At 35.8% G+C, this 16081-nt stretch overlaps 1 protein-coding gene across 1 annotated transcript in view; it reads right to left on the bottom strand.

Annotated features, from left to right (window-relative positions):
• Window positions 1–9290: 9290 nt before the first annotated feature.
• The window catches only part of LOC108700149 (connector enhancer of kinase suppressor of ras 2), a 298982-nt gene continuing 292191 nt past the window's right edge, over window positions 9291–16081 (bottom strand). Inside the window, exons 20-23 of the mRNA XM_041574976.1 lie at window positions 15149–15222; window positions 13673–14180; window positions 11563–11762; window positions 9291–10492 (exon numbers count right to left, since the gene is read on the bottom strand). Of these exons, the coding sequence (XP_041430910.1) occupies window positions 10277–10492; window positions 11563–11762; window positions 13673–14180; window positions 15149–15222 (998 nt within the window). The 3' untranslated portion in view covers window positions 9291–10276. The remainder of the gene's footprint in view (window positions 10493–11562; window positions 11763–13672; window positions 14181–15148; window positions 15223–16081) is intronic.

A 16081-nucleotide genomic window follows, 5' to 3' on the forward strand; every position in this document is an offset into this window, starting at 1 on the left:
TAAACCTATACATATGATATTGGGCATCAAACTGTTCAGTGGACCCCAGGCTTTCATATTTGGGGTGTTTTACATTAATACCTGTTGTAGAGTAGAAGCTTTGAGGTCATTTTTCAAAAAATTCATCAATTTCTATAAAACATAACATTAGGAAACAATTGCAACTTGGTAGTTTGGAGTACAAAGATATATTTACCCATTTTTGATTCACCCGAATCTGTTCTTTCTAATAATGAGTAGTTTTCTAGGGTAAACCTACTGTTAGTGGAATGTTTGGCCTTGAAATCAGAAATATGCCGTTTGGGGAGCTGTGCTTTGGAAATTTGGTAGTGTACTGCTTGTGGATTTTGAGCTATACAAGTGAGAAATCTCCATAAAACTATATATATTTGGTATTGCCGCATTCAGGAGACATAGACCTTTCCAAATCAGCTGTGTTCTCGTACATAAAATAAATGATGTTTCTGATATTTGCGATTGTTCTTTGTGAAACATGATTTTTTTTCATTTTATTAGACATTTAGAAGTCTATTTTTTTTTTTACAGAAGTAGAATTACACCAAAATTCTTGCATATTTTGAAAGTTCAGGTTGTCCTGAAAAAACAATATATTGTTTTACTGGGTAAACTAAAAGACCTCCCCAGGAAAGGCCCTTAAAGTGAAAGCGTACAAAATGTCTAAAAACTGCTTGGCAGTAGATGTGCACATCTAGGACAAAACGGCTGGTAGGGAAAGGGTTAAACAGCAATTCAGCAGGTTTTAGGTGACAAATAGTCAAATTTGAGTGTGATAAATCTTTGAAAATTGTATTTGATTTTTTTAAAAACTCGAATCGAATTTGAATAACTGCCTTGTTGAATGCGATAATATTTTATTCGACAGTAAAAAAGCTCAAAAATTCTAATTTTGAATTTTCAATTGGACCCTTGATTAATCTGCCCCTTAATGTCATTCACTAGGATATAAGTTCTTTTCAAATTAAACATGACAGCAAAATAGTCCATCAAGGTTATAAGCTGGTAACTCACAGGAAGATAAGGTCGCAAGCCCTAGTGACTGTACTGCAGTTCTTTTTGCACACATAAATTGGGTCTATACTTTCTATAGTAAGGTGACAGTTCTTTACAGATTACTTATTTTTGTAAGTGGATATGTTTATGCATTCTGTATATGTGGTCTTGGAGCTAGTAGAAAGGAACACCTTACTTAGGAGTAATTCATTTGGGGGACATGATTCTGCAACATGGCTTTGTGTGCAATACTTCAGATAATTATATCCTTTAATTTTAATCTGTCTTTATTCATTTAAATAATGTCAACCTCCATCTCAAAAACTGGTGCGGTTCACAGAAAGAGTACTTATGAAAATTATGAAATATTCATTTAAACAAATAGGAACTCCACTGCTTTCTCTTTTATTGTTTAGATAAGCATGATTTGATTCACATTTCTTATCTGTTTTAATTTTGTAATCTGCACCAAGCAGTGCAGGTGTTTTTCAGACTAAATTCATTGTTTGCATTCTTCACATACAATTCGTGTGTATTCTAACTGGCTTCTAGTCTCTCCTATACAATGGTGCTGGATCATTAACCCATTTGCTTCATCCAAGTCTTAGGTTCCTATCCTGTAAATCTGTTCCCGCTTTGTCCTCTGGTTCTGACCCCCTGGTTTTGACCCTAGGTCTATTCCTGGATTTTCTCTTGTCTACTGCCTGCCCCAACCTTATGCATGTTCTTAGACTCGGTTTTGCTTGCTGCCTGCCTTGACCTTGTGTCTAAAGTGGTCAAACTGCTATGCATTAATAGGATATTCGGCTAGTGCGCATGTTTCCAGGAAGGGGGACTTTGTCCACCTAATTCTGAAGTTTAAGATATCTAATGGACAAAGGGTTGAGCACAACAATACTAAAGATTATATAGGAAAAAACCCAGTCACATCTGTAATACTCATGTTATTTATTAAATACACTTGTTTATGTGCTTAAGTATAATGTGGAAAATGTCAAAAGAAAGCACATTTCATTGTAATAATACATTGTTTTGCTAGTACTGCTGTTGTATATGACTAACATTGCAAACTTTTACCCATGTCATATTATATCGTCTCCACGCTTCCTTTTTACTCAAGCAATAGCATGTATTCCTCCAGTTGTTGAAGAGATAACCCAATAAAAAAGAAAGGGACCCCTCCAAATGATTGACAATAACAGTGCTGTCTATATATACATAAGACAAAGTAAACAGAAGGTGCTTCATCTAGTGGTGAAACATAGAGGAAACAGGCATTTTACCTTTTCTTTGAAACAGTCCTAAAGAAGGTGCTTCATCTAGTGGTGAAACATAGAGGAAACAGGCATTTTACCTTTTCTTTGAAACAGTCCTAAAGTATGTTTGGTTAGTAATTTCCTATTGCTGCAGTAATACAGAACATATTTACATGTAGTTGAAAAACAGCAACCAAAAAGTTACTAGTGGTGGTCATGTGACCATAGTCTGGTACCAAAATAAACTTTAATATTCTGAAAACCGAAGGCTAGTAAGATTAAATGGTTGAAAACCGGCAATATAATAGTGCTTTGGTATATCAACCTGCGATACAAAACAAAACAATGTTACTACAGCCTACTTCACAGTTTATATGCAGGTAAAGTGCAAGCCATAGTACAAGAGATAAACATTTTTTCATTCAGTTAAGCATTATTTTAAAAGAAAAAAAAAAGTCTTCTGATTTGAACATATCTCCTCGATGGTGATCAGTTACACACAGATCATTAATGGCCCAAAAATAGCTTGGACAAATGTTTTATTTGCAATACAGTGTCTGTGTCACAAGTCACAAATTGTAGTGCATTCGCAGGTTCCCCTCACCTGCTTTTATGAAAGTAAAGCTACATTGGTGCATTGCCTGAATCAAACAGTACTTAGAAGTGATGTATGGATTCAACACTCTCCAACAGAACATCTTTGGCCAGTGTGCAGACATTTTCACATACATACAGCTACTGGAAAACAGCAGCACCAAATCATACTAGTCTATGGAAATGGTCAGAATGATGTAAAAAGAAAGGAATATTTCAACAGTTAATCATGAATGTTATACGATTTCCAGTTTATACCGGGTTGGAGGATGAGCACGTTTTTCTGAGATCCAAGATGGATAGATGCTAAGGATCATCTCTGCCTTTGTGGGGATGTTGAAAATCAGAAAGGAGGCCATCATTGCCATGGAATTTTTTATTCCTACAATAAGATGTCTAATGCTTTCATTTTGTTAAATCAGTGCTTATAAAGCCATATCTGCTTTATATATTCAACAATATACTCAAAATTATATTCTCAGACGTTTGAGTTGTAGCACATTTACTTAGTACTTCCCTCACTGTCAGATAAATGATCATGACAGTCATGAAAGTGTTTAATTATTTGAGTACTCAAACACTAGTTTGCTATATGCGTTTAGTGTTAGAGCTCAGCAGGTCCAAGACTCCATCAAATCATGAATCCATGAAAATGAACAAGCCTTGCAGTAGTATTTTTTTTACCAAGGAGTATATAGTTTTCCATTCTGTAACAAATATGAATGTATAATAAATCGGAATAGAATAATCGGACTGTGTATATATATATATACACAATTACCTTCAGATGAACACCCCTTGTATACAATTGTCTAATATTACTTCTAGTGAATACTTTTTAAATATACATTTATTTCTTACTAGTGTACGCATCTGCCATAAACTAACATCAATTGTTTTGTTGATTAATAGGTCTTTATGGTCTGGGTACATACACTGAAATGATAATGAACCATTTAGGGGCTGATTTATTCATATTTCAGCTTGTGGATTCCATTTTTCATTTTGTTTTGCCATAATCACTGATTTTATTTCAAAGAAAAGCATATATAATAAAAATCTCACTGGCAACCCCCCAAAAAAATGATCTTGGGAGGGGGGAAAAAACCTCAATTTTATTCTGCAAAATGCAGTAAATCAAGCTCAGATGTTAATAAGTCAACCCCAAAGTGCTGTGAGTTCTTCTGCACTAGATCGAATTCTGCTGGACACCGGCATGTTCAACAGCAGTCCTTGTTATTCAGTTCTGCAATGGTCCTATGTATGTATGCTGTTTGGAAGAGTCATAAACATAAGTGACATTAAACAGTGTAGACAGAATATTCTTCATATGGTCTCCTATATAAAAGGAGTATGCTTTAATGAGCTCTCTTTATACTTCTTTATAAACACCAAGCACAAGCTGTTCCTGTAATTTTGTTGACCTGCCAAACATTCCTATTTTGTCCACTTTGTTCTTTCTGGTGTATTTGGAATGTGTAATTATGTGATATTTCATGTTATTCTCTGTATTATATTGACATCTGTCTCTATAAAATCAATTACTTCTATTAAAGTTCCTTAAATCATCTAAGTATATATGTAGGCAGGGTGAGGCCTGTCTGCTCCTTTGAAGCGCCACAGAACCTTTCTTTTCTGCTTTGACCCCAGTTACACTCTCCTAATATTTTACACTTCAATACAATGGGGGGTCCATTTGCACTTACATTTTAATTTTCGTTTCAATGTGGCAAATGTATAGTTATTATTATTACCAATATTTAGGGGCAGAATTACTAAGGCTCAAATGGTAAATACGAATTCAAATTTTACTTTGGGTCAAAACTCACAATTTCAAATTTTAAACCACCAACTCGAATATGAATGTGAGATTTATAACACATCGACACCGGAAACAGATCTAATTCGAATTTCTGCCACCTAAAACCTGCCAAGTTTGTGTTGAAGTCGATAGCGGAGGTCACTTGGACTATTTGAAGATGTTGAAAGGGGATGTAAAGGCAAAAAAATAAAATCATATTTTTACTTTCTTTAATGAAAAACCGATCTCTGATATACTTTAATTAAAAAATGTGTACCTGACTGTATGCAGTAAAATTCCCCCTTTGTTTTACTTACTCTGACTACTGTGGATAGGAAACTTCAGATGGTTCTAACTGCTCTGCAGGGAAACCATCATACTTTCAAACGGCAGAGGGGAGCCCCCCACTTTACTTCCCAGAATTTGAGCAGCTTTGTTTGTTTCCCTGCAGAGCAGTGGCAACCATGAAGAGATTCATATCCACATACCCAGGGCAGTCTGCAAATTCTGTTTCTTAATCAGTCTTGCTGTATCGACTTCTATGGCAGATATTATTAGACTTGTGCTGCTTTTATAATTTATGATGATCCCTAAGCTTAGCCTCCCAACTGAAGCCCAGACCACACTGAACATGTGCAAGATGGTGACCACCTTTGAAAGCATAAATCATTGTTTAATTAGGCTTCTGGTGCAGTAAGTTCATGTTTATGTTTAGTATACAAAATACAGCATTTCTAGCATTATTCCATTTTTAAACTTTAGTTCCCCTTTAATAGAAGTGAGAAGACAATTGTTTTGCCAAGTTTCACAGTGGAAATGGCACCCATAGACCCCAATGGGAGAAAAAAATGTTGCACGTCAAAACAACGTTTTTTTTTAAAATTAGATTTGAATTTTCGCGTCTGGACTGTTTGATCAAATTTTTTATGTTTACATTTTTTCATAAATAATGTACCATTCAAAATTCACGTTATGCTAAAATTCAACCTTTGATAAATAACTCCCTTAAAGTTTGTTTGTCTTTGTGTGGTTTTAAAGAATAACCAGTGTGCAGTTGCTTGAGAGTATGACATTGCTTTATTTTATTCAAAACCTCTTCTTTAGGCTCCAGAAATACAGCGAGCTTCCAAATTATCATGGGAAATAGTCAAGGGGTTGTTCTGCTTTAGTAGGTAATAATATTTCTCAACTGCTCAATAGAAAGATCATGGAACTTTTAGGGGCCTATTTATTATTTTGTGTGCAATTATTTATACTGTAAAAATGGTGTAAAAAAATTGTGAATTTATATAGAACTGTATTTTTTTTTTACACTGTCCAGCAGATGTTTTTTTTTACACATTATATATTTTACACCATATTTATGGCATAGCCCATTGGAGTCAACAGGGAAAATTTAGGGGGCAAGTAAATTCTGGCAGTAAAAAACACAGGAGGCTCACTATTTTTCACACAGCATTTTCAAGCTGCTGTTTATGCCTGAATTTCTTTGCAGCAAACGTTCTTGAAGAAAACATTTGTACACATCTTAATAAATAAATTAAAACGTAAAAAAAAAATGAATTGTTTATTGTTGTTGTCTTTGGTGATAGCTGCCATTCTGATGGTGATGTGTGCTGTATTTTTTTACACAGCATGATAAATAGTGTAGTTTCAAAAATGCAATATAATGACCCTTTAAAGTATATAGCTCATCCACAGTTTTATTTACACATTACACCAAATATAACCATGATTTTTAGATGATAGGTGCCATTTAATGTGCTCACTATGGCTGAAGTTAAGAAATGCATCAACTAACATACCCATTTAGCACAGTTTATAGAGTCTGCAACCACCCCTCACAGAACTGCTCCCTATATACTTAAAGGAGAACTAAAGCTTAACTAAAGATGTAGGGCAGAAATGTAGAAATGTTTTTACATTATGGGGCAGATTTATCAAGGGTCAAATTTCTGATTTGAAAAACTTCGAAATTCAAAATTGGCTGAAAAAGTTTTCAATCTAATTCGAATTGTACAAATCGAAGTAATATCGCATTCGAATCGTATGATTCAAAGTTTTTCCCCCCAAAAACTTTGATTTTTCAAAGTCCACCAATTGACTCCAAATAGGTTCTAGGAGGTCCCCCATAGGCTAAAATGGCAATTTGGCAGGTTTTAGATGGTGAATGGTTGAAATCAAATTTTTAAAGACAGTACATGATTTCGAAATTCATTTTTTCAAATTCAAATCAAATTTGGGCTATTCGCTAGTCGAAGTACACAAAAATTAGCTCACAATTTTAATTATTTTAATTAGAATTTTCACTTCGACCATTGATAAATCTGCCCCTATGTTTTAGGCTTCTGTACCAGCCCAAGGCAACCAGAGCCCTTTAGCAGGGAAGATCTGTGTCTGCAAAGATGCCCCAGTAGCTCGCCATCTTCTTTTCTGCTGATTCACTGCACATGCTCTGTGCTGCTGTTAGTTACTGTGTTTAGGGACTGACTCATAATATACTGAATATCTTTAATATAAATCTCATAAAATCAGACTGATTAGTAGATGGTCCTGATTATTGGCAAATGGCAGCACAGAAACCAGCACAGTTAGAATCAGAATATATATAATCAGCCCTGTAGCATCATCTTATATGGCAGGCCAGCATCAAATTAATATTAAGTAGACAATAATATTCAATTTGCAATTGGTCTTTTTAGGATTTTTTTTATTCAGATGCTTTCCAATTTGCAATTTCAGCAGCTGTCTGATTGCTAAGTCTTGAATAAGACTGGAATAGAAATAGTAGGGGGTATAAGTAAATTTAAACACCTTTAACACAAATGTGTACAGTGTAGCAATCTCCTTGTACTATGCACATTTATTAAGGGCAGCCATGAACACTGTTTGAGCTTCCAGGAACAGTATGAGCGTAATCTCATGGATCAGTGGTGCAGTAAAATAGAGTCTCAAATACCTGGATTCATCCAAAAGATGAAGCCTAAGGAAGTAATGTGTTCTCTTTTGTTTATTAAATTATGTCGATTTTGTGAGGGTTGATGTTTGGCAAGGATCACTATATTTTTAAGGATTTTGTGTATTTAACACTTTTATAAAGAGAATGATATAAAATAATTTGTCTTGGCATTTTTTAACTGTTTAGAAGCATTTTAGGCTACTGTTTTTTTATCTTGAAAGTTTCTTCTTTTTCAGTATGGTTTTGCAGTTTCATCACCTCCCTTTATTCTAGAATCCCCTGAGAAATTATGCATTTTAATTGGTGTAGCAATATCTTTCTTTGGAGATTTTTTTCCTTTGTTTAATAATAATTTTATAATTTTATATCGCCATCTGCAGTGTTCTCTTGTCTTTAAACACACTGGCCAAAATCCGGATTCCATAAAAAAAAAATCTTAGATTACAGCATACGATTAATAGAAAGGGCATAACGCTACAGACAGGTGAGATCATTACAGGCCTACATTCTGTCATTGTGATAAAAGAAAACAAAAACTGTAGAGGATATGTAACAAAACCTGTTTTAGAAATAGGCTTTATTATTTGTATCTTATAGTTTTCTTTTAATATATTTAATGTTTTATGAATGAAATGAAAGTCATTCATGCTGTGGTGCTCAGACTTACATCAGGAGCATTATTTTGTACCATATGAACAAATTGTTCGAACTGGCAAACAATATGATTAAGTCATTTGCAGCAGGATTAAGTTGAATAAGCACACCAGTAAATATGTTATTGCAAAAACTATAAGCATAAATACATTAAACCTATCCGGGACACAACACGTTTTATTAAACACCCACTACAGTCTGTGTGCATTTTTAGTGGTGAACACTCCCCTTCAAATTTAGGGCTTATCACAATGATACGTTTGTGGAGAGAAGGAATTAACAATTAACTGGAGACAGATCCGACCCACAAACATTTGATTTTATGCTAGCTATTAGCTGGAAGAACCAAGTGAACAGCACCTACTGCCTTTATATGTATTGGATAGATCGCATTGATTCTGTGGTTCCACTCTGTTCACTTTCCTACAGTTCACATTGTTCTTCCTGTATGGAGAACACTCTTGACTGGTTGAATTTCCCATCCAAACTACAAGCCAACATCACTTAGGGCAGGACTACACGGCCGATTCCGCCGCGCTGCGCAAAATCGCAGGCGTCGCATCGGATGCGACGGAAATAAGGTATTTCAATTGTCGCATTGTGTCACAGCATTGATGAGATGCAACATGACTGTCGGATGCAGACGCTGCATCTGCACCCGACAGTCATGTCGTGTCGCATCAACTATGCGACATGATCCGACACTGCCATTACTTACCTTGTTTCCGTCGCATCCAACGTGATGCCTGCGATTTGGTACAGCGCGTCAGATCACTGCGGTATCGCCATTCAGTCCTGCCCTTAGGGGTATATTTAACAAAAAGTGAAGTTAGAGGTCACCACAGTCTGCTAGAGTAAAATACCGCCTTTCTCCATTCATTTGTATCGAATTTTTAAGGCGTATTTATCAAAGGGTGAAAATGAAAGTTCACCCTTTGATAAATACGCCTTTAAAAATCCCATAGAAATGAATGGAGAGAGGCGGTATTTCATTCTAGCAGACTGTGGTGACCTCTAACATCACTTTTTGATAAATATACCCCCTTAGAGTTTCTTAAATCACAGGATAGTGGCATTAAATTCACAGTGGAGATATCGATAATCCTGCAAAGACATCTAGCACTTCAAAACAGACTTTCTGAGCGGACTGAAAGCCACCTTAAGTTGGAGCATCCCTTAAACAGTTCAATAAGAGTTGAAAGCCTTCCTTGGAAGTTGGATATAATCCCAACACAAATGACATAGATTAAGAAAGCTGCTGTTTGCAGGATGCACAAGACACATCTTAAGGCACTAAGGGGCTGAGCCATTTCTCTTTGTCTGGAACCTCTTTCAACTCCTAGAGATATTTTATAAGTCTACAAAAAAGTGTAATGATTATAGTAACCAACAAAGTTGTCTGAATTCTAAACCAGAAATGTTTTGTAATCCTAAACACCTCTGGCATAGGAAAAACTGTAAAAATGTTATCAGTAAAATTATTTGAAATGAATTAATATTACTGTATGCTGTTTTGCATTTTGTATACATAGATACAGAAAAAACAAAGCCAGAGAGTGATTGCATATCTAAACAGGGTCACTTTGCAGAGACCCTTGTGCCTGGTGCAAAAGAGGAGTGACCAGGCCCCACCATGACTGAGCAGAAATACAATTGGATTTTCCTTGCCCATAGTCAGTGGTGTACTCCGGCACTCCCTGATAATAGCGCTGTATCTAGATATATAAAATATTCTGGGCTGGTACTTGAACAGTAGCATTGTCCCTCCCTGATACAGTAATTCAACATATATGCAGATCTTGGTACATACAGGAAAAATAATTTAGGAAATAATAATAATACTGAATTTTTCATGCAATGTCATAGGCATCGTGTGGCACTATTCTCTTATCCAGTCTATGTACAATATACTTGATTACATTATATACAAAGATTACAGTGTTTCTTGACTTGAGTTCCGGTGGCACCTAGCAAATTTATTGTTCATGGTGCTGCTACTAGTCAGACGTGCGTTTCAATAAATGAATGTGTATGTGCCACTATGGGTGCTGAAGTTGCAAGTTCAGAGGCACCGTTCTGAGGTTTCAGGGTTCCGCTGTACTCACAGATGTCCAAGAAAAATTCTAAGTTTTTTTGCTTCCACTCTTTAAATTTCTTTGATGACAAATGTGAGTCCTCTAGAAGAGAGTTGATGATTCTAAGGTCCCCTTCTTTTGCCTAAAAGGCCAAGGAAAGAAAATACAGTTGGAAAATGACAGTTTAGAAAGCTGGTAAAGAAAACCGGGTTATCCCTATTAAATTCAAAGAACTCACTTTTCGATAAGGTTGCCACCTGTCCGGTTTTGACCCGGACAGCCCGGTATTTTGAGGGGCTGCCCGGGCCTATACTTCCTGCCCGGTTTTCCAAATAAGGAAAACCGGGCGGGATTCCCTTGATTGACACGGCAATCGGCAATCGATGATTGCCGCATCATAGCCCCGCCCACTGACAACACGGGACCGCCCACTGACGTCATAGACCCGCCCACTGACGGCACGGGTCCGCCGACTGACGTCACAGACACGCACAGACATACTAAAAATATTTGATTCCAAAGAAAAAAGCAGTAAAACCCCGTCTCTAGCGATGATTCAATAGTTATTGAATTGATAAATTTTAAATTACTAAAGTGCACAGTGCTAAGGACTCAAAAGAAAAGAAAATTGGCAATTAATTCTGTGCCAACAATTAATCAAATCAATTAATAATTACAAATTCTTAAATTACATCAACTTCTATCCCAACTAATTGCCCACTCACTGCTTAAGTAAACTTGATTAATTGACAGGCAAGGTTACCTTGTGAAAGTGCTGTCAATTCAATAACTTGTGAATCCTCGGTAGAGAGAGGGTTTTACAGCTTTTTTCTTTGGAATCAGTTTAGAAAGCTGGTCAAAGGCTCAAAAATTGATTACAATGATTATTAAAGACACACACAGACTCTTTTGTTAGCCAGATTGATATTTAGCAAACAGCCCCTATAATATTTTTAAAACATATGCTTGGACATACCAACGCACCTTGGTTTAAACTTAGAACTTAAATCTAGAAAAAATTATATTTTTTCTTTTGAGGCAACAACTTCAAATGTGGATTTATTTGGGCAAAAGTTTGCTTGTAATTGATGTTTGCCTACAATTTAAATGTACAGAAAGTAACAGCCTTTCTGAAATTACTATAACCTCTCAGCAGTTTTTCCAAAAGGATGGAAACTATACAGTAAAATAATAAACAGATAATTTAAATACCTTTAAAGTGCTTTTCAAGACTCTAATTCGATGGAGTTTTTCATTCATCACTGGATCATTACACCGTTTTATAAAGGACCTCCTGAACTCCTGTTTGGATGAACGCCGTTGTTCCCCAAATGCGGATAGGCTGGCTTGTTCCAGTGATTTGTATAGCTCTTGAAGCCCATCAGTGCTAGACCTGTTTTCGTTCTTGCTTTCTGTAAAAGAAATAGCGTGTGCTATTCATCCTTTAAAATCGTTCCATATTGTAGAATATCCATGACATCAATTTCATCCTTAAAGGGCAAGTCAACCCCAAAATAAAAGTAATAAAAGAAAACATTCTACGCAACTTTGCAGTATGCATTCATTACACATTTTCTATGGTTTTTAAGTTATTTGTATATTATTTGCTATTAAAAACAATGTTTGTCTGTCCCTTTCTATGCTCTGCCCTGATGGCTCAGACTGTTGATACAATGTAAGACAAGGCAGCTGATTAACAGACCTGTCTTTGCTGGGGAACCAAGACTGTTGCAACATTGTTTAAAAAGTAACAAGCAGGAGTTAAGCAAATGCTGCTTTTAATGTCAAGTGTTTTTACAAATAACTTAAAAAGTACTGAACATTTGCAATGAATTTATATTGGAAAGTTGCATAGAATTATGTTTTCTTTTATTAGGCAAATTTTTATTTTGGGTTTGACTTGCCCTTTAAACATTTAATCTTTCCAGGGAAAGTTATCTAAACTGAGTTCAGCCAGACTTTTTCTAAACTTTTAATCAAATCTGTATTTTGGTTTTTCTTGGCTCAACTGATCTTCATAGCCAGCTAATTGTACTTCAATGGCTGTTATCTGACAATGTTACTTCTCTTGAAGTCTTGTTATTGAAAGGCTGATGGAGTTTCAAGGGCTTCCTAGTTAATATTTGTCTCTAGCTTAGATGTCTTTTAGGACAACCATGAGGCACATTGTAAATTCTATAAAGCTCTAAAAAGGGAAGCTTAGAGCTTTTAACACATATTTAAATGCTTCCCTCACAAAATAACTAGAATATAGTGCTTGAACTGCATTGGGGCTAATTTATAAACACTGGCAAATTTTCACCTTGCCAGTATCCCACAGCAACCACTCAAATGCTTGGCTTCATTGTTCAACTGGTAGCTCGCTGAAAAAAAGTATTCATTGATTGGTTGCAATAGGTTTCTGCCACATGTTTATAAATGAGCCCAACACATTTTTTTATAGTTAAAAAATCTCTGCTATTGACAGGCTGCCATTTTTTAAATATTGTGATTTTTATGAAAAATCTTGAATGATCAGAAACGATCTCCTGTGTAAACAGCTCACTTACTATGCTGTCCCTCAGTTTATTACTCAAGTATTTCTGCTTTGACACAAACTTGATGTTTCTGAACTACTTTATTCTATTCAACGTTTTAAGATCCTCAGTACCCCCAGTTGAGATAATTCTCCCTCTCTCTTGGCCATAACTACTCCAAGGTCTCTGGCAAAATGGCTGCTTGAGGGTTTTTGTAATGCATTTGTAGTGTTATTCCTAGCAGCACTACATTTGAACTTTAACAAAATAATGGCAGTTTATACCGTACATGTAGTAACATCTGGTTTAGGCTTGTGAAATTAGGGAATAAAATCTCTTTCGGCCACGTCATCCTCAGATTCAATAACCATGTCCCAAGTTAACCCATATCCACTCTTTTTTAAATAATTGTTGCTATTTTTACTAATCTTTTTTTCTATGAATTCAGCCATCTAATTTCTCTTTCCTACCCCAGGTCAGCCATTCCTGCCATTGCCGGGGTTTAGCCGTTTCCCTTTTGTTTCGTCAACCTTGCAACAGAATTTTGAAAAAGCAAAGAACTCTGTAAATCCAAAAGTTTCTCTGATAATGTCATTATAAAATAAAAGCAGTATTATCTTGAAAGTTATGTTAGTGCTGGTAATTCTGTTTTTGATAAATAAGATGTGATGGTAAACATATTAGAGAGCATGTACCCAAAATTAATTATCCACATTCTATTAAGTACAGCAGCAATTATGGAAATGCTCAATAACTGACAAGGTTGAAAAAAAATATTTTGGATGTTGCATTCAAAAACACATTACCTTCTTTATCAGAATTGCTATGAATCCTTTTCGAAAGTTCATCTTCAGATTTCTCTTCTAGCTGGTCTGTCTTCTTCCCACGGTTCTTAACTCTAACTTCCCTGTTCCTTGGCAGACTTTGGCTGCGTTGTTTTTGTGTCCTAGCATGAGATGTATGCCCCCTAGGACATTCTGTTAGCGGGAATGGTCCATCCCTTTCATTATTGTGGTGTCTTTGAACTGGAAGTGTAGCTTGTCTCCTCCTTTCTGGGGACATTCCAACGTTCCCTGCTACATATTCTCCATCAGAAGGTACAGTCTGCAGAAAGTGAAGTCCTGAACTGGTTAACGGTGTTTCAATTAGATCTTGCCAAGAACGTCTTTCCCTGTAACTAGGCCTGCACCCCGATGAATGTGTACTTCCAGTGGCATCCTGTCTTGAATCCTCAGCAGAAGAGTGGGAATATGTTGACTCGCTTGAAAAATGACGCCCATGCTTTGGCTCAGGAAATGGACTGGATGAATTAACCTGAATTAACATTTTACAAATGTTATTAATAGTGATGGGCGAATTTTTGCGCCTCGTTTCGCCGAAAAAATGATGCCCATAGACTTGTATGGTGGTGTGCGTCAAAAAAAAAAGACGCGCATAGACTTTAATGGGCGTCTGCGACATTTTGCCGGCGGCGAATATTTGGCGAAACGAAACGGGTCAAATTCGCCCATCCGTAGTTATTAATCAACAAACATGTCTGAGAAAGCCATTTGGGTTAAAGGAAAAGTATTGCAAAAATGTAAATGTTATATAAGTATCATCTCACTGAAATAATAGACTTTCTAAATATAATCAATTAAAAATTCTTTACTGTTTTTTTACTGTTTCTAAATTCTTTACTGTTGTGAGTCACTCTATACTATTTCCCCTTTGGCATCCTTTCCTTTTTATGTAGGAGTTTGAATCCGTTTTTGACTGACAGATCTAATACATCTTTTTGTAAGTACAGCCTTTGCCTTGAAGATGTATTAGATCTTTTTATATCAAATAACCAATTCTATGACAAACAATGGTATCCTTCACACTGTAGTTATACACTCAAAGGCAGTATATAATGTCCTATATATGTCCCACTGATGCTCTGTCCTAACACCATATATTCCAATAGGTAACATCAATGTGGGTGACAAAAAGACAGAATTCAGGATTACTGCTAATGTGCATGTTTATTGCAATCCACACAACATGTTTTGGGCATCACCAGCCCCTTTTCAAGTGAAAATGTGTGGATTGCAATAAATTTGCACATTAGCATTAATCCTGTATTCTGTCCTTTTGTCCCCCACATTGATGTTACTCTCTACAGACAAGCCATATTTACTTAATTGCTGTATCACCTCCATCTCTGCATATATCTAATACTATACTTCCTGAGACCCAAATTTGTTCTACCTACCTACCTACCTACCTACCAATTGTATTTTTAATTAAGTGTCACTCACTGTTGATGGAACTTCCTGTCTTAAGGTCATTGAGCCATCAATGTCATCCTGGTCACTTTCACTCCAATAATCTGCTAATGAAAAATAATTATTAATTTGCAAGTTTTATGTAAACCTTAAATGCATAATTTAGAGGATGTCTGTGTACTAATAGACAACTCAATATGATATTGTTATATGTTCAGAAATAGACGTTACTAATCAGCATCCAGGACAGGCATTGGCAATTTTGGGAGTCCAGATACTTCAGAAGCAATTGCTGGTGGGTTCAAGATTCTAGGGAGCCCTATACTTAGGGGGTTATTTACTATTTACTAACTCCTAATTTGTGATTTTATTTTTTTTTATAAAATAGGACTCACAAATTTTTTTTGGAATTTATTAAACCCCGAGGATGGAAAAGTCAGAATCTGAAAATCCGGCATCTCAAGGTTGTCAATGGGAGAAGTCCCAATGATTTTTTTGATGTGCGCTGGGCTTTTGGCAATACCCCAAACTTTTCGGAGTTTTCAGGTGAAAAAAATGGAAAACATGAAAATAAGATGAAAAATACGAAAAACTTGTGAAAATCGGATTTTTCACGATTTTTTCTGATTTTTTTCCTGCAAACAAATTTTTTAGGAAAGTATATTAATAAATAAGCCCAAAAAACCTGTGTGGATTTGGTCGGAGTTTTTTTCAGAAAATATTGAGATAAATTCAGACTTTTATAAATAACCCCCTTAATGTCACAAAGTACACCAGTTGTTTTCATCAAGGCCATGGAGTAGGGAGCAGATTGTACCATTGGTTAATAAGTCTGAAGGTGTGCTAAACAGTAACTTGATGGTAATAAAAAAAGACTATGAGGTAGATATTGGGTAAAAGAAGAACCTTATTAATTGTTTACTGACAAAGGCACAAAGTGTGAGTGGGTTCTCACATAATATATAT

This window comes from Xenopus laevis, chromosome 8S, assembly GCF_017654675.1.
Source record: "Xenopus laevis strain J_2021 chromosome 8S, Xenopus_laevis_v10.1, whole genome shotgun sequence".
Lineage (NCBI taxonomy): Eukaryota > Metazoa > Chordata > Amphibia > Anura > Pipidae > Xenopus > Xenopus laevis.